This window comes from Canis lupus, chromosome 32 (assembly GCF_011100685.1).
Source record: "Canis lupus familiaris isolate Mischka breed German Shepherd chromosome 32, alternate assembly UU_Cfam_GSD_1.0, whole genome shotgun sequence".
In the NCBI taxonomy this organism is placed as follows: Eukaryota; Metazoa; Chordata; class Mammalia; order Carnivora; family Canidae; genus Canis; species Canis lupus.
The window spans coordinates 19299633-19318591 of NC_049253.1; the positions used below are offsets into that span (position 1 = coordinate 19299633).

An 18959-nucleotide genomic window follows, 5' to 3' on the forward strand; every position below is an offset into this window, starting at 1 on the left:
ATAATAGCACATAGTTGTAAGGTTATTAAACCATATGTGATACAATATTTAAATGTAAACTCTGATAAGTTAAAGATATATATTGCAAACCACAGGGCAACCAATTAAAACTTAAAAAGAGGTATAATAAATCACTAATTGGAATACATGGGAAAAATAAAGGTTACTCAACTTTCCTAAAAGAAATCAGGAAAAATATGGAAAAAGGAATAAGAAGAGTTAAAAAAATCAGAAAACAATTAGCAAGACATCAAACTAAGCCAAACACACAAAAGTCACTTTTATTACATGTGGTCTAAATCTCCCACTTAAAAGGTAGAGATAGGGATCCCTGGGTGGCGCAGCGGTTTGGCGCCTGCCTTTGGCCCAGGGCGCGATCCTGGAGACCCGGGATCGAGTCCCACATTGGGCTTCCGGTGCATGGAGCCTGCTTCTCCCTCTGCCTATGTCTCTGCCTCTCTCTCTTTCTCTCTCTGTGACTATCATAAATAAATAAAAATTTAAAAAAAAAAAAAAGGTAGAGATAGTCAGATTGGATAAAAAAGCAAGACCCAACTATATTATCTACAAATAAATCACTTTGAATATAAGTACATTCAAATTGAGGAAGTACTGGTAAAAGATATATTATGCAAACACTAATCATAAGAAATTTGTGTGTATATGGTCAGACATAGTAGACACAGAACAAGCAGTATTATCTGGGATGAAGTAGGACATTATACAATGTTAAAAAGACATAACAATCCTAAACACACCTTGAATATTTACAGAATAAAAACTGATAGAACTAAAGAGATTAGCACATTCAACTACAAAATGGGTGAAAGGCCTTGTTTTCATAGAGTTTCTATTCCCATGAGGAAGACAAGAGTAGTAAACAGAATAAAAGCTTCAATATACTTTTTTACAGGGTGCTATGAAGTACAGAGAATATATATATTTTCTGGAGGAATAGAAGGAGGAAAAAGGAGAAAGGTGGTTTATATAAAAAAACTTCACAGAAATTAAATGTTCATGTCCATGATAAATATAAATATAGTCACTTATAAATTATGAATTCATAATGAGAAGAGTTATACAGTAAAATTAAAGTGCTTTCTCTAGCTTACCTGTAATCTGGTTCTTATTTAATAGAAGTAATAGTTCTTAACATACTGACTAATGACATAATCACTTTGATCAAGGTCTTTCAAAACCTGTGACCAGATTAGCATTCATTCTCCTGACTTTATTTATCAAACTTTGGGGGGGGGGGTACCTATGAATCTTACAAACGTCAGCTAGATTTTGGAAATATAAAAATAATTCATAGTTATGGAGAAAAAGGTGCGAAGGAAAACATTTAACCAGTAAACACAATTAAGTTCTCAGAGTATACTGGAAGCACAAATAAATTAGGTTTAATAAAGGGTCCGAAAAAAGTCCATGGTCATGTTTTCCAGAATGTCTTTCAAGACATTTATTATGTGTATAAAAAGGAAAAAGAAAATGTGTACTTTTGTGTTTAGATTCTGATTCCCTTTCTTATTAATTCTATTAAGAAAAATTTATGTAAAATAAATAGATTTTAAAATATATAACTGATGAGTTTTGACAGTTCTATATACCTAGAAACCACCAATACAATCAATGTATCAATTTCATCACAATCAAAAGATTCCTCAAGTCTCTTTGCAAGCCATCTCTCCCTCTACCTCTGGCCCCAGACAACCAATGTTTTCTGTCACTATAGATTATTTTGCATTGTGTGTGTATATATACATACATACATGCATTTGATATAAACATGTATATTATACATAAAGATTAATGCAGGATGTATTTTTTCACAGCTAACTATTTTAGCTCAGGTTGATTTGGAGATTCATTCATAGTGTCAGGTATGTAAGTGGTTTACTGTTTACTGCTAAAAAGTATTCCACTGTATGGCTATATATATATATATATATATATATATATATATTTTTTTTTTTTTTTTTTTTTTTTTTTTTTTTACTGCATTTACCTATATTGCTAAACATTTGGGTTGTTTCTAGTTTGGGGCTGTGAATACAGTTGCACTGAATACTAACGCACAAGTACCTGGGTAAATAGCTAGGAATGGAATAGCTGAATCATATGGTAGATATTTATGAATGTATCACTATTGAACACTATTATTTAAAAGAAAATTGTGACATGCCACTGAAAAGTTTTATTTAAAAAATTTTCAAATACTGTAAAAACTAAAATTATTAAAAGACAAGACAGTTAAGTATTTTTTTTTTTAAGATCTTATTTTTTTATTCATGAGAGATAGAGAGAGAGAGAGAGGCAGAGACACAGGCAGAGGGAGAAGCAGGCTTCATGCAGGGAGCCCAACGTGGGACTCGATTCTAGGTCTCCAGAATCACACCCTGGGCCGAAGGTGGCGCTAAACCACTGAGCCATCCGGGCTGCCCAAGACAATTAAATATTCTTGAGCATATAAGAGACACTTTTAAGTGCTCATCAAATTGAATTGAAACTTTAGCTGCTTCATAACTAGATAAGCATAGGGCTTCTCCTCCAAAATCAATTTGGCCACTATAGAGAAGCATCAGCCCCATTCTACAAGACTGCTTTTAATGCATAACTTTCCTAAGTAATTTTATAATAAAATAATCATCCAAATCACAAAATGAGCAAAAAATCAGGGCTAAAAGAAATAGGATTGATAAGAAGAACCTCTAGAAATGATAGAAATTATGTCATGACAATTCAGAAATCTGAAGAACAAAAACAAGATCTTCATGCAAGAATGACAGCATTGCTCCCACTCTCAGAAATCATTAAATATTTTCACCAGAAGGCCTGATTGTCAATCAATTTTAATATCAAATTACTTTTTAAAAAATTGCCTAGGGACGCCTGGGTGGCTCAGTTGCTGAGAGTCTGCCTTCAGCTCAGGGTGTGATCCCGGGATCCAGGATCAAGTCCCGCATCGGGCTCCTTGCGGGAGCCTACCTGCCCCTCTGCCTATGTCTCTGCCTCTCTCTGTGTCTCTCATAAATAAATAAATAAAATCTTTTTAAAAATTGCCTATAATTTTCATTCAGTTATGGCCTCTTAAAATACATATCAATCTGGAAGAAATGACTTGGTATATCTCCATATCTTTCTTTTCTTTATTATAAAGCATAATATAATACCAAGCTGATCTAATAAAGGTTAGGTGATAAAAATGACATATATTAAATGCTTATTAACTGACCTATACTATATTATGTGGAATAAAGAGAAAAAAAAATCACCTGGTATTCACTCAAATGACAAGCTGCCCAAATGAAAGAATCTGTTCTTTCATCTTCTTATCACTGCTTATTTTAAGAAGGTTTTTCAGGTCACTAAGGAACTTTTTTGGCTGCTTGTTTGATACATTACTAAGGTTTTGCTATTTAAAACCTCAGCTTACTTCATTTAAAGCACAGTAGCAGAATAAATTTTATGCTATTGAGCTACTTACTAAATGGAAAAGCCCACTTTACAATACCAATAAATTAGACAAATTTAAAAGGATGTATCAATCAGTGAAAGTTGGACAAAATGGAATTTAAAATACTTGTTAAATATATGTAAGATGTGTATAAATTCCTATCATTCTTCATCCTAGGAATGGAAGAATTTATTCAAGACAATTGTTAAGGTAATATTTTAATTTTTATCACCTATATACCTTATACACAAAAGGAATAGTACAAAGCAATAAATATTTATAAAACTTGAAGGGTATACCTATTTTTGTCTAATTATTTTATTGAGAATAATAAAACTCTCAGATTGTTATCTGGCTTTCCTTAGTTTTATTAAGAATACTGATCAAATCACAATGTGTTTTATTTCTCAGTGAATAAAGAGGGAAGTCAGTATTTCATAGACTGCTCTACAATTATAGAAAATGACAAAAATAATGTATCAAATACGATACTAAAGCATGTTTATACACACATATACATTTTCTATGTTTTCAAATTTGGAAAAATGTAAAGAGCTTTTCCTTCATCATTTGGTTCTGCTCCATCTTCTTTCAATTAGGTGGTGATTATTTTTGTGATTTATAACAGATTAAACAAAATGTAGGTGTAGGATTAGCTATAACAAAATTCTTAGAACCTATTTCTAATATTAGGAATTTATAATATATCCCATATCTGCAGAATTTATAATATATCCCATATTCTGCAGTTCTAAGAGCTAAACCATTAATATTAAAGCATAAATGTATTTAGTGAAGTATGTACTTATGAAAGTGATAGCTTCCTCAATATAGTACTTTGACAATGAAGCAGAGACATGGATTTTACATGTCAACAGTATTCTGAATACAATACATGTTCAACAGTATTCTGAAAAGTCACTTGAACTCTCAGTTTCCTTACCTGTAAGGAATTTGGAAGGGGTGGATTGGAAGACTTAATTCTAAAAGTCTCTTCTATTTAAAAAATTATAAGTTCTAGGTTGCTTTAGTCCCTAAGTTTTCTAATTCTCATGGTTCTTTGAATCTACATCATCTATCCAACTATAATCTGAACATTTTGGCTAACTGCAAAAAATTACTTAAACCTTTGAGTGTTTAATCCCCAAAATATATACAAATATAAAGATACAGAATTTTCCCAACTGTTTTCCTGTTGCTGATTAGTGAGCATGTTTTAAGACGAAAAAAGCATGAATGATAACTTCCTCTGAAAGGTGCAGCATCCAATTCAGATATTTTGTCCTGATTTTAAAGCTGGTGGGTGTAGTGCTATTAAAGTTTTGTTCAGTTAATTTTCTTTTTTAAAACTTGTTTGTATGTTGTTTAGGGTGCCCTTACTTCAGCAAAGGAGAAAGAACAGGAGAGCCTTAGAATTTTTGAGGGAAAAAAAAAACCCTATAACATAGAATGTACTGTATCAAACTATTTTACATGAATGACACAAGTATTATGAATTTTTTAAAAAATTGAACATTGTTAAAAACAAGGTGTTATGTAATAAATTTTTCATAAATAAAAAAATATCCCTACATATCTCTATTAAGAGCTCAAATTTATTACTGCCTCCAGTAAAAACAAGCAGTAATAACAAGAAAGGTCAGAAAAAACATAACATAAAACTCTGTTCTTTCCTATATTAGTAAATTGCCCTAACTTCTATCCAGCTGCTCAAAACCCAAGTCTAGATATTGCTCTTGATTTCTCTTACTCTCATTTCTGATCCAATCACTATAAATACTTCTCGAATACTTGTGTTGCCCTCCATCATCCTCACTGCCATAACACTAACCCAAGTCACCATTATCTCTTGCCTGAACTACTACAAAAATCTTAAAATCAGTCTCCATGCTTCCATCTCAATTCCCACTTTCATTCTCCTCAACCTATTTTCCTAGCAGTTCCAAGGGTGATATTTTTAAAATCTGAATCAGATCCCCTTTCATAAGTTCTTATTACTTTAGAATGATCCTGCAAGATTCTCTATGATCTAGGTCTTGCTTATTTCTCCCACGCTTTTGCCCAATACTCTTCCTGTACAGCACATCTCTTTATCTTGAGCTCCTTTCTGTTCTTTAAACATACCGAGTTCTTTTCTCACTTAGGGCTTTGCAACTGCTATACTTCTAAAGGAAATTTTCTTCCTCTTCACTTTAAATAGTTCATTCTCATTTTTCAGACCTCAGCTCAAATAACATCTTTCTTCACCTTCCAATACTCTCTATTCCATTATCTTGTTTATTTCCTGGATACCAATGACTACAATCTGTAAATATTCTTTTTGTAGTATTTACTTATTATTATTTCCCCCTGCAAGCCCCTCAAGGATACAGAATTCTTGTTCTTATTTTCTCCTATAATCCTCTACACTGGCACAGTGTCCTGAACACAGTGGGCTCAATCACTATTTGTTGATTACATTACCTGATGCATATACATGCACGAAAAAATACAAAGACACAGAATAAGAATTTCCAGGGATTTACTCATCAGCACTACTGAATAAAAACACTCAAATCAAATAATCCATGGTGTAGGTACTGACATTTTGTATGGGCAGGAACATACATACATGTCTTCAGCAACATAAAGGCTTGTTTCTAATTCTAACTTTGCATAGTAGAGATATATTTTTCCTATGTCATATAGAAGGCTGATTAAAAGGATGGTTCAACAGGTTCAATCTTTGTTAGTTTATTCAAATATGTTTTAAGCATGCAAATGAAAAATGTGAACCCATCAATATCTTTTTTAAATTCAAAAGTCAACTTATAAATAAACCAGGTGCAGGTAAAATGAATGAAAGATTAGATATAAAAGTAAAAGCTATAAATACTACATCAGTCAAATTACAAAAATGAGTCATGAAGAAAAATCTACCATGACTGTTAAATATTCATACATCAAAAAAGAAGCATAAAGCTTGCAATTTTGTGGCATAGTATTATATTCAAGGTTTAAAAATTTTGTCTTTATGCAGGATAATTTCAAATATATTTACATATTTACATGTATAATATGCAGGATCAGGGGGAAAGCACTAGTTCCACAGATGCAATTTAAAATTAGGTCACAACATGGCATTTGATGGGCACAGCTTTGGTGTGTCTGATGATACTTGTATTAATTTCTACAGCTCAACAGATTTCTCACATTAGTCAAAACTGATAGGGACACCTGGGTTGCTCAGTGGTTGAGCAGCTGTCTTCAGCTCAGGTTGTGATCCAGGGATCCTGGGATCGAGTCCTGCATCGGGCTCCCCTCGAGGAGCTTGCTTTTCCCTCTGCCTAGTCTCTGCCTCTTTCTGTGTGTCTCTCATGAATAAATAAATAAAATCTTAAAAAAAAAAACCTGATAATTCTCCTTTCTTCAAAAAGACTTTTTATAATTGAGCATCCATAAATCACCATACATTTGCTCAGGGAATTGCTGAAATTACTCCATTTTTCTATTTCTATATTCTCATTTTACTAGCAAAAGGACAGAGTATCTATAGATTATAAGCAAATTATAAAATAATTTATGGAACTCAATTATTTCCATAATATGACTTCTGAATAGCCTTTAGGTTACAATATAAATAATTCATAGTTTCACTTTAGAAGTCGAAACTGCTCAAGATCAAAATTAAACTTTATTCCAATTATTTTACATATAAAAGAGGCTTATGTATCAGAATATTTCATACTTAAAAGAAATTATGCTAGATTATGAAAAGATATGTGTATGTGTGTGAAATATATTTATAGTTATGATTTAAAATTACCTCGAACTGATAACAGCACAGTTTCTCAGAACAGAGAATAATATGTGTTAGCAAGGTTTCTTTAAGCAGACTGAAAATTTTATGTTTGATGAATCTAAACTTTAACTTCATCTTTAACAGGTAAAATTAGCATAGTAAAAGTTAAGGGAAGGGGAAGATTTACGCAAAAACAAACAATACTCTTATTTTTGAAGAACTTTATAAATTAGACTTCCTCTCCTCCCCATCTAAGACCTGTTACTCAGAAAAGCAAAATTCAAAAAGCCATTCAGGCTTTGACTCAGAGACAAGAAGCAAAGCTGGTATCCAAGGGATAAAAAGATTAATTTGGCAACCTTATGACTTCTTATTGAACTCAAGGAAAATCATCTAATATTTTTGCCATGTGCAACACTTCCTCACATGCTGCCTCCACTTTCATATCTGTAAAAATGGTAACAACTACGTGGAAATGATTATTCCATCTCTTTTTAATGAGACAATCATTTTTTTATAACACAGTAGTTGGAAACTAATGAAGTATTGGGAAAAAGTAGCTAAGTAATGTGCTCTTTGCCCTACAATTTTTATTAAGGTAAAAATTCATAGAACCTTAGATTTTTAAATACTATTTTAATAAACAAGAGGGATTTGAATGTGACTAATAATGGAAAGATCATAATTCCTCAAAGTGTAAACTACCTGAAGGGGTTACCTAAGTAACTATTTCTTAAGCCTAGTGCAGTACTTTGCAAGAACCAAACAAACTGATAATAAACAATCTAATCTTACTTCACATTTTAATTTCATTCTCTTACAGTCAGTATTTACACATCACACCTGGCCTACTATAATGGCTTCCTCTTTTCTGCCTCACTTCTCTTCCTACTCAGATCCAAAGTCTCTGCTTCTATGAAGCCGAAATTCCAATTTCAAGTTATTTTTGTGGTTCTTTCTGGTCCACACATAAAAGTACAAAATAACTCCTTAGCCTACATACATTTTAAGTGCACAACTCACATTAATAAGCATGCAAAAATTGAGATCTCTAATCACAGTAAACCTCTACTATCATTTGATTATTTAAACAACCCTACCCTCATGACTATTGATAACATACCCCATAACCTGAATTCTGAACCTTCCCCCCACACCACAAGTTTTCTACTATTACCTTGCCACTTTTATTAACAGATGGGTTTGACTTCTGTTTTACTGGGAAAATGGGAGGCCATGCTAGAAACACACTTCTGATTGTCCTCTTTACTATCTTAAGATTTTTAAATACCATCTTCACATTTTTTTATACCTTCACTTATCTTCTGACAGCTTTCATTATAGTAGAAATGTCCTTTTCTGTTCTAATACCAACTCCATTTACTTGGGTTCATGGTTTCATTTCTTTTTTCATCTGTGATCTTTTTTCATCAGTGATCTTTCTTCATCAGTTATTCTAAGAAATTTACTCTGTCCTTGTCCACAGGGTCCTAGCCTAATAAATATGTTCTCGTCTCCACTACTCTGTATCACTCTAATAGTACTGCCCTTCCTTCAAACTACTCATATCTTCCTTTCTCATTAAACTTTTAGAAATACTCTCCCTTCATTTCATTACTTACCATAGACCTTGAAATTTGACTCCTCTCTCCACAAAACTCAAAGATGTTTTAAAACATGTATATCTCTTTATCCAATCATCAAAACTCAGTATTTTTTTCCTGGCAGTACTTGACACTTTACCACCCAACTCTTTGGAATCCACAGCAATAAACTTATTTTCCTCAAATCTTTCAATTCTTCTTCACAAGCTCCTCTATTTCTCCTACACCCTAAATGTGGCTGTTTTCCTTTAAACAGTTTCTTCTACTGTCATGGGTCAATGATCACTGGGTCACTCAATCACTTGTAAGTGGATGAATCTCAAAGTTCTGTCACCTGAATGTGACAACAGCACTTCAAGTTCAACACACCTCCAAACACAGCCACCAGATGGGGTCTCACTATTTCTATTGTTGGTGTTATCCTGATTCAAATTCTAGACTCAGAGACTCCTTCTTTCTTCTTATCTGATATCTTCTTGGGTTCCACACACACCCTCTTTCTTCCTGTTCTCTCTTTCATTTGTTCCACAAGCTTAAAAAGAAAAAATAGCCTGCTCAGTAGTTATTCTTCATCTAGTCCACTGCCCAATATTTTTTAAGTAGGAATGTGCATCAGAATCATTTAGGGAGCTTTTGCAGAATATGTATCTGATAGGTTGATTTATCAGTTCTAGCATATGGCTAGATGCTGATTTATTGGTTCTAGTGTATGGCTAAGAAAATGTGTTTTGAAAAAGGTTCCTAAGTGTTTCAGATGCACACTTCTTGTTAAGAATGACTGCCTGTCTTATAATATACACCTCTTTCAAAATAACTTTGTCTATGTTATCAATGTGAGCATTTCATTCTCTTGCTGAAATACCTTCAATGGCTCCCCATTATACAAGCCCTTCCTCAATGTGGGTTCCAGACACAGCTCTTCATTATGTTATCTACCTTTTAAAATGCTTTTCTGTGCTTCCGAAAAACCCTTTCACCCTCTCTCCACAGGTCCATATCCTGTGCAGATTAAATCCTTTCTTCTTCATGGATACCACTGGAAGAGCTCAAACACAAATGAGTTCCCTTCTAGACCTATATTATGTAACCTCCTACAGCATTTGTTACATAGTGCCTTGTTTTTTTAACATTGATACACATGCTTCCTTACCTTGATACACTACAATTTCCTTAAATATTAGAGACACACTTGGACAATGAGAAGTGAGTATCAGCAAAAGCCTTTTCCCCCTCTCATTATTTGCATTAGTTTTCTAGAATAAGGGTAAATTATAAACTACTTAAAGGCTGATCCTGACTTAATCAGGAATCTCACCTGAAGTAGAGGCTTGTGGCCCAAGACAGAAATTCTCATGAGACTAGGAATGCTAATGTCTAACCTACCACTATAGGTTGCACAGTGGCAGAAGCTAGTAAAGTTATTACTTGTTGATTACCAGTTCTAATCAAAGCCCTGAAAGTATAAATTCCCTCTCCCTAAATCTTATTTTGGGATTGTCAATTTTTTGTTGTTTTTTTTTCCTGAAAGTCAAATTTGAAGGGAGAAAAAAAATAGAGGTAATTGTATCCTCCATTTTAATTGCATATATGCAGTTAAAAAAAATATTGCCAAGATCATATTTTAAAATTGTATGTATGTATGTGTTTATGTACGTAAGTATATATATATATACATATATATATATATATATGTATATATATACACACACACACACATATATTTATGACATATACATTTCCCCCCATCCCTCAAGTAGAGTTGAAAGAAACAAGGTCATTCTCCATAGAAGAGAGGGCATATATGCCTCCTGGATACATGGGGTTTTCTAAACTTTTAATTTTGAAATAGAGGCTCTCTCCAGCCAGCTCATTCTAATGATCTCATTTACATAACTCTAATATAATATCTCAACCAGGAAACTGACACTGATACAACCTACAGACCTTGTTCAGATTTCATCAGTTTTCATATGCACTTGTGTATTTGTATGGGCATGTAAGGTTCCAACCAATTTTATCACATGTATAAATTCCTGTAACCACCATCAATAGATGGTATTTTAAAATATTCACTTTCATGCAAATCATATTTTTATAAAATTGATTAGAGGCTTCGAAATAAAAGATAAGCGTATTTTTTGATCTTAGAAAATAAAACTTGTATATATTATTATATAACAGAAATTGAGCAGATGAATACAAAGTAGAACCGTATTTTGGTTTAAAATTAACTAGAAAATACATTCAAGTCAAAGCTTCTTCAAATTTTTAAATTGTATGCTTGAAGTTTACTAAAAAACAATACATTTGGGCTACATTGCCCAATTAAAACTTAAAGTGCTCAGTATTATTTCTTGGATTGTGTTGAAGATTTGGTACAAGAAACAATCATATGGAAAATATTTGGGCTATTTTTATACAGGCATTGTTGAAGATGCTGTCACTAATATCAGCCAGTATCCTTTGCATATTTTAAGAGGGATATGTACACAATCATCTAGGGAACTAATGATATCCTAATGATAAATCTCTTTAGTATATATCTCAACAGTTTTTGTTTGATTGAAGAGAGTATTTATTCTTAACATAAAAATTACTTATCATAACAAGTAATGCTTGAATAACAAGTTTTTTCACCCTGGCTGCCAAGAAGCTAAAATTAAATTAGTGCCCGTTACAGTAAATATATTATCCTTGATTCTTAGTAGATTTAACTTTGCCTGTCTTTATAAGGCTTCTGGTCTTTAAATCCTTATTTTAAATATCTTGTGTATACTACTAGTATATGTACCATATCACAGCACACTTTTAGAAATAATGTATGGACTGAATGTTTGTGTCCCTCCAAAATTCATTTGTTTATACCCTAACCCCTGATGTGATTGATGATAGTAGGAAGTAACTAGGTCATAGAGGTAGAACCATCATAATGGGATTTGTGCCTTTATATGAGACAGGAGAATTTGCTTCTTCTCTTTCTTCCTTCTCTACCATGTGAGGATATAATGAGAAGAAAGCTGTGTGCAAACCAGGAAGAGTGTCCTCACTGGATACTAAATCTACTGGCACCTTGATCTTGGTTGGATTTCTCCGTTTCCAGAACTATGAAAAACAAATGTTGGTTGGTTAAGCCACCCAGTGTATGGTATTTTGTTATAGAGCTCAAATGAAGACAAATAATCATATATAAATCCTACATATTTCCTTTGTATAGTAGTTCATAGTTCATATAATACACCTATATATAAACCTGATTTAATCCACACAATGAATCCACTTTACCAATGAGAAAACTAAAATTCAACAAAGTTAAATGACAACTTAGTAAATGGTAGAACTGGAAATCCCATCAATCGGCAGTATTTGCCTTCCAGGGGGGCATAGCAAAATCTCATTTTTTTATAATTAAATTAACTTTAAAATAAACTATATTCCTCTTATAAGCAATGCACTATTTGCTTAATCTCTAAAAATGGCTCCGATTACTACTATTATTATTTTTTAAATTCTGAATATAATTCACATATTTAGTGTGTACTTTGTCAACAAGTTGTGTTCCTTTGTGCATATTAGTAGAGATGTCTTTAATGGCATGAAATTTTTTTAGAGCTTATAATATTATTACAAAACAACATCTATTTATAACTGTATATTCAGGATATCTTTATAATGAAGTTTTTAAAAAGATTTATTATTTATTTATGATAGAGAGAGAGAGAGAGAGAGAGAGAGGCAGAGACACAGGCAGAGGGAGAAGCAGGCTCCATGCCAGGAGCCCAACATGGGAGTCGATCCCGGGACCCCAGGATCGCGCCCTGGGCCAAAGGCAGGCGCCAATCCGGTGAGCCACACTGGGATCCCCTAATGAAGTGTTTTAATCTGGTAATAGCCATAATTACTATCTCTAACAGTAACAGTAGCATATAGTTTTTTACTCTTATATATGTGGTATACTTTGACAATAAACCCATTTATATACAAGGATTAACTGTTAAAAGTTGAAGAATCTGATTTTTAAACTTATTGGTTGGTAATTCTATTTTACCCTAAAACTGAATACTGAAAAAAGTGGGGTAAATATATGAACCTGCAAAACCCTTTAATAACATAATTAAATACTAACCTAATTAATACCATTGAAATAAACAGTTATTTTAAATGCCAGATATAAACAGCTGCCTGTTAAATATAACTGCTGCAAATATACTTTGCTTACTTAGGCAATTTCAAGGCATGTCTGCATTATATTAATACACACTTATCTAGCCTACCTATATTACAAAATATTACATATTATTGCTAAGTATATTTTAGCATTTGCAACTAGAACAATGAATCATTTTTTTACATAAAATAGGGTAGTATATTATAATCACTAATATATATATATAGATCTGTGCATATATTTGGTATCTTTTCCAGTTACACTTACAATCAATAAAATAAACAATATTTCACTTCATAAATACTGGCTTTGGCAAGCTTGATTATCACCTCATTTTGAATATTTATTTATTCATCAGTGAGTATGAATCCAATTTTCTTTATATCATGTAAGATGGCATATTATGTAAGTTCGCTAAGTGTGTATCTTTCCAGTAATAGTACTAATTACATAATAAGCACTAACTTTATTTCTATAAAGAGGCATTTTGTTTAATTTTAATAGGTATTAATTTGTATTGTGTATTATTCTTTTCTGGCAATATAAAAGGGCACAAATATTTAATTTTGTCTAATTATTTTCTTCTAGTCCCTACTAAATAACTTTGAACAAATATATCTAATATCAATTATTTCCTGAACTCAAGTAGTAACATCTGCAAACAGAGAACTCAGTCTCCAATCATCAACTTATTCTTACAATTTATAAATACAGCATCGGAATTTAACATGAAACTCTTTAATACCAAAGACCATTTAACTACATCAGCAATTTAAAATGTACACAGCTATATAAACAAAACTAATCACTGAAAGAAGGGAATACTACAGAGATGGGCAGATAAGGAGGAAAAAAAGAACTCATTCTTTTTAATCTCACCTTTGAGAGAAACATAGAATGAAACAGGGTGAAGGTATGCAATTCTGAAATTTAATAGTATTTCCCTTTATTTAAAATTACATTCCCCAACGTATCCCATCACAGCTAGGCTGATTCCTTTCTAAACTGAAAACAATTTTTCTCTGATCTTTGATTTAAAGGATGTCAAACTTCTTATAAAAAGGGTTATTTGGCGAAGTTCAAAGCAAAAGAGCTTTTAAAATGTTGCTCATATCAGAAGTCTGTTTGGATACTTCGAAAGAGAAATCCATAACTGAAGTACCTTTGGTGGCTCTTTGGAAGAAAAGAAAAAAGACCAAGCTTTTTAAATGAAAAAGGTGCTTACTCAGTGATTCTTTCATCTCTATATGTAAGAGAGAGACTAGAATTCAAAAAGTTCCTAAGCAACAAGGCCTCATTCTGTCCCATTTAGCAGTTGTATCAGCCTGCTACCTGATGTTATGTAAGAGTTTCCTTCCATTGGGAAGAATTCCTAAAATGGGTACTGTAAAAGCTGGTAAAACTGAAATCTGACCTACTTTTTTCAAAAGACTTCCATAGATTTTATGGCAAGTGTAATTCCTTTTACACTTGGAGCTCTCCTCCTTTCAAATAAACTGTCTTAACTGAAATATGCTAGCAACTGCTTTGCTTTTTAAGGGTTAAAATACAAATCCATAAAATATACATATATTTCTCAAATTTTTATTTCTAATAGTGAATGCCTTTTATGCTTTTTGCATACATTGGTTTTCCTATCTATTGTATGCTTAGTATCATTCTGAATAATACTGAATTAAAAAACTCAATTTGGAGTTCATCCATAAAATGTAAGTAATTAGTCTAATAGGTAAGTTTGGCAAAACACAAATGTGAATTTAAAACATATGTTATTTATAAGAAAAAGATTCCTTGTATTTATAAAGCTGTCATGTGTAGTTTTCAATCTTCCTTTTAAAAATGAACCATTACATTCTTGAGAAGGAAGAAGGTTAATTAATTAAAATAGAAGCTATTGAATAATTTTAAAAAGAGAAATATAATTTCTGGGTTCATTCAAACTCCCAATTGTCATAAAATAAAATGAGAAATGCATTTCAAGTAAATTCACAAATCAACCACGTAGCATCATATTTACAGATATAAAATATCATTCTTATAAATCAAATAAAAGTGCTGTACTTTTCTTAAAATTAGTCTGAAAAAATCACTAGTAAGTTCACAGAGATTTAATTTCAAATAAAAGGATAAGAAAGCATACAGCCTCATGGAAATTATATGCCCAAGACAGCATGGCACAATGAACACATTTTACTACATGACTTACGGTAATAAATCACTCCTTATATGTATTGGTTCTTAAGACTACTAACTTCATTTTCCTTAAATAAGTTTTACAATAATAAAAAATAGCCTGTGTTTTCTATGCTTAATTTCCCACTTAACTATAATTTAAATTGAATTAAATGAAAATGAAGTGGTTATATATGTTTATAAATAAATGAGACAAAAAAAATTACCTTCATAGCCTAAAGCACACCGCAGACTTTACGCTATATAGGTCATAAGAATGGAGCAAATAGATGCAATAAACACTATGATAATGGACTTCAGTTTCATCAAAATAATCTTACTACTACACACTTATTACCCTAACTTCAAGGTCCTCAGAGTACACCAGAAATAAAATTACTCTGTGCCCATAAAAATCACAGCAATATGAGACAAGAGATCACTGTGTTTCTTCTATTGTGCCAAAACTAAGGGAAACGCCAGGACAAAAGTACTCAAAACAGGTATTTCCTATGGTTAAACAATGCATAATTTAAGAATAACTAAACAGAACAAGGATTAAAGAATATGTGTGGTAGACTTAAATTCTAGTAATATACACAGAAGGATAAGAATAAAAATAGCAATGATCAATGCTCCCCAAATACAGGCCATCAATCTTTATCACTCTGCAGAGATTTTTTTTTTAGTATATATTGTTAAAATTAATCATATAAAATTATGATTAAAATAATTTCACCCTTGAAAGCTAATATAATATGATAATAAGCTATGATGTTTAAAAAATTTCCTAAATATAAAAATGCAAAATTATAAACATAAAGTACCAGAATTTTATAAATAAAGCTAATATCCTAGGATAAAAGGCATTGGAATGAAAGAACAGTAAATAAATTTATAATCAGTATTAGGGACTAGAAACTATATACTAAAATTCATATTAAGACATCCACATCCTCAGACATAATATATAATGTTCCAGAAAAAGTAAGGAAAGGAGAATAAATGAGGCTAGCCTTACCATTAATGCTACAAATTATAACTGAAAGTTGTAGTTTTCAGTCTTTTTCTCTTTTTTTTTCAGTCTTTTTTTCTACTTCTTTCTTTCATATTATAAATAAGTATATTCATGACCTTATTTTCTATCTGGCTTAAATGCACAAATCATTTTTTGAAGCACTGCCTATTATAAAAGGACTATGTCTTTTGTGTATGAAATCAATGGGGAAAATAAACAGTAAAAATTATCCTAGTTATATAAATAGAACTAAATTCCTAGGAGACTTTAAAGATAAATGTTAAAATATGTGTTTTTGGATTAGAAAATATAAATCTAAGGAAAATCCAGGGTAAGTCTAATTACACTGAATATACTCAAGATTTTTCTGTATTTTATTTATATAAATGTGGAGAGGAGAAGTAGAAAATGTAAAATTTTTGTAATATATTCATACCCAAGTTCTTGCTTTCTCTCTACCTGGCAGAGCAGTGTATTATAGAAAGTGGTGAGGATGACAGTGTGACATTATGACAAATAGAAATGGAGTCAATGCAAATGCAGTAGACCAATCTAGCTTTTGAGAAGATGATGGGTTTTATGAATGGTTTTATTGAATTGCAAGTAATTAAAAATTTATTTGGACAGACTTAGACACTTTAAAAAACTATGTTCATAAGCATTCTCATTCAGAGACAGAACTTCACTAAAACCTAACTGAAAAGATAATACATTTTTTTCTAAAACTAAAAGCCCCGATTTCTTAGAAATTGACTTACTTTCCTCTGAAAGTATTATTTGTGAAAGCAGAGGAAAAGAATTAATTTCCTTAATTTCTTGGTTAAGAATGCTATGGCCCAAATTTCCAATGGTTCTGCTAAGGAAGCAGAGCTAAGTAATATTGGCCTATGTTAGTGTCTTAGCCTAGAAACAACAGTGCTAACACTAAAAGTGAAATTAGCCTCAAAACCATAATTCTTAAACAAAAGTTTTTAAGTGTATCATTGATATTTCAACACTTACGGCTATCGTAACATATGTTTCCTAGAGCCCTGCCCGTTTGAAGTAGCACTTCCTGGTCTTTGCTATTTAGCAGCTGCACCAATGGTGAAATCAATCCAGCATCCACACATGGAATACGCATAAATTCTGAAAATAAGAGACATATGTAATTAACAATCTAAATATTCACAATTTACATAATCATGTCCCTTAATAAAATAAATACCTACTATTAAAATGTTTAAGATGGCTTACCATTTAAAGAGAACATTCTGTTCTAAAGTACCATTATAACTCTATAAAATACTTAATGTAGTAAGTACACAAAATGAGTGAGGTTATATTTTTCTTTGTTGACAGTCTCTGTCAAAAACTAAAGTAAACTCCCTTCTAAAACCTTCTGTCTGGGATGCCTGGGTAGCTCAGTGGTTAAGCATCTGCCTTCGGCTCGGGTTGTGATCCCTGGGTCCTGGGATTGAGTCCTGCACGGGGCTCCCAGGAGGGATCCTGCTTCTCCCTCTGTCTATGTCTCTGCCCCCTCTCTCTGTGTCTGTCATAAATAAATAAATAAAATCATTAAAACCTTCTGCCTTTCAGCCAATTTACTTTTTAGCTGAGGAGTACAGCCCTCTTTAGCTAGTTTTAAAGACATGAGTTACATACTTTAGATGGATATATGCAAAAATACACCAAGAATTTATAAGGAATATGTTTAAAATAAACATATAAAGTATTACAGAGGCTACAGAATGAATGGTTGTGACAGTCATCCTTGTCCAAAGGAGTTCCCACTGCACACACCCCTAGTTTATACTACATGAGCCTGTTACCTAATCATAGCCGGTTGGACTGTGACTTGAGGACAGACAATATACAGGCTGGCCAACAGTCTATCAGATGTTCTACTTCAAAAAATCTGCTAAACAGGACAATAGCAATGAACTAAAAAAAAAAAAAAGAAAAAAAATCAGATCCTCTCTTGGTAATTTGAACTCCAGGAAATTGAAAAGTTCCTGGGGAGTGAGGGAAGAACTATCAGGGGAAGGCTGAAAATATGATGCGTACAAAATGACAGTGAGTGAAAAAAAACAAAGTCAGTGGAAGCCAATATGCAATAGGAGGCAGAAACCACTAAATATTTGTATACTTCTATGTGTGTCAATAGAAGATAAAATTAATTTTGTTTTTTGTATAATGAGTGGATTTCAGTGTTGAGGTATAAGGACTAGGCAATACTTTATCTCAATATTAACCCCAATTTATTAACATAAAGCTAATTTCTACTGGAGTATTTTTTTTCTTTGATTATCATGAAACAATAAATGCTTAATAGAATATTTCTATTTCTTTCTAAATCCAGTATTCCCTTTTTTGCTTTTACTTCCCAAACTTACTTGAATTACATACTCATTCAGCATCATCATGAAGTACAGCACTGTGATGAAAACCATAAAATAAACTTTTCCTTTTATAAAATCCACTTTTTATGTATTGACTTATCAAACATTAAAACCCTTACATATACACACTTTCCCCATTTGCAGCTGCCTACAGGAACCAGATCTATTAGAACTTTTTTTAACTTGGGCAGCCCAGGGTGTGATCCTGGAGACCCTGGATCCAGTCCCACGTTGAGCTCCCTACATGGAGCCTGCTACTCCTTCTGTCTGTGTCTCTGCCTCTCTCTCGCTCTCTCTCTGTCTCTCATGAATAAATAAAATCTTTAAAAAAACACACACAATTTTTTTTTAACTCTATAAGCCAAATAAAACCACTGTTAG

At 32.2% G+C, this 18959-nt stretch overlaps 1 protein-coding gene across 16 annotated transcripts in view; it reads right to left on the reverse strand.

Moving 5' to 3' along the window:
- The window catches only part of RAP1GDS1 (Rap1 GTPase-GDP dissociation stimulator 1), a 159897-nt gene that overhangs the window by 75531 nt on the left and 65407 nt on the right, over positions 1 to 18959 (reverse strand). For all 16 annotated transcript variants that reach the window (XR_005382801.1, XR_005382800.1, XR_005382802.1 and 13 more), the window contains one exon: positions 17200 to 17325. Coding sequence is in view for 6 of the 16 variants with exons in the window: in XM_038582073.1 (XP_038438001.1) it covers positions 17200 to 17325 (126 nt within the window). In the remaining 10 variants the exon portion in view is untranslated. The remainder of the gene's footprint in view (positions 1 to 17199; positions 17326 to 18959) is intronic.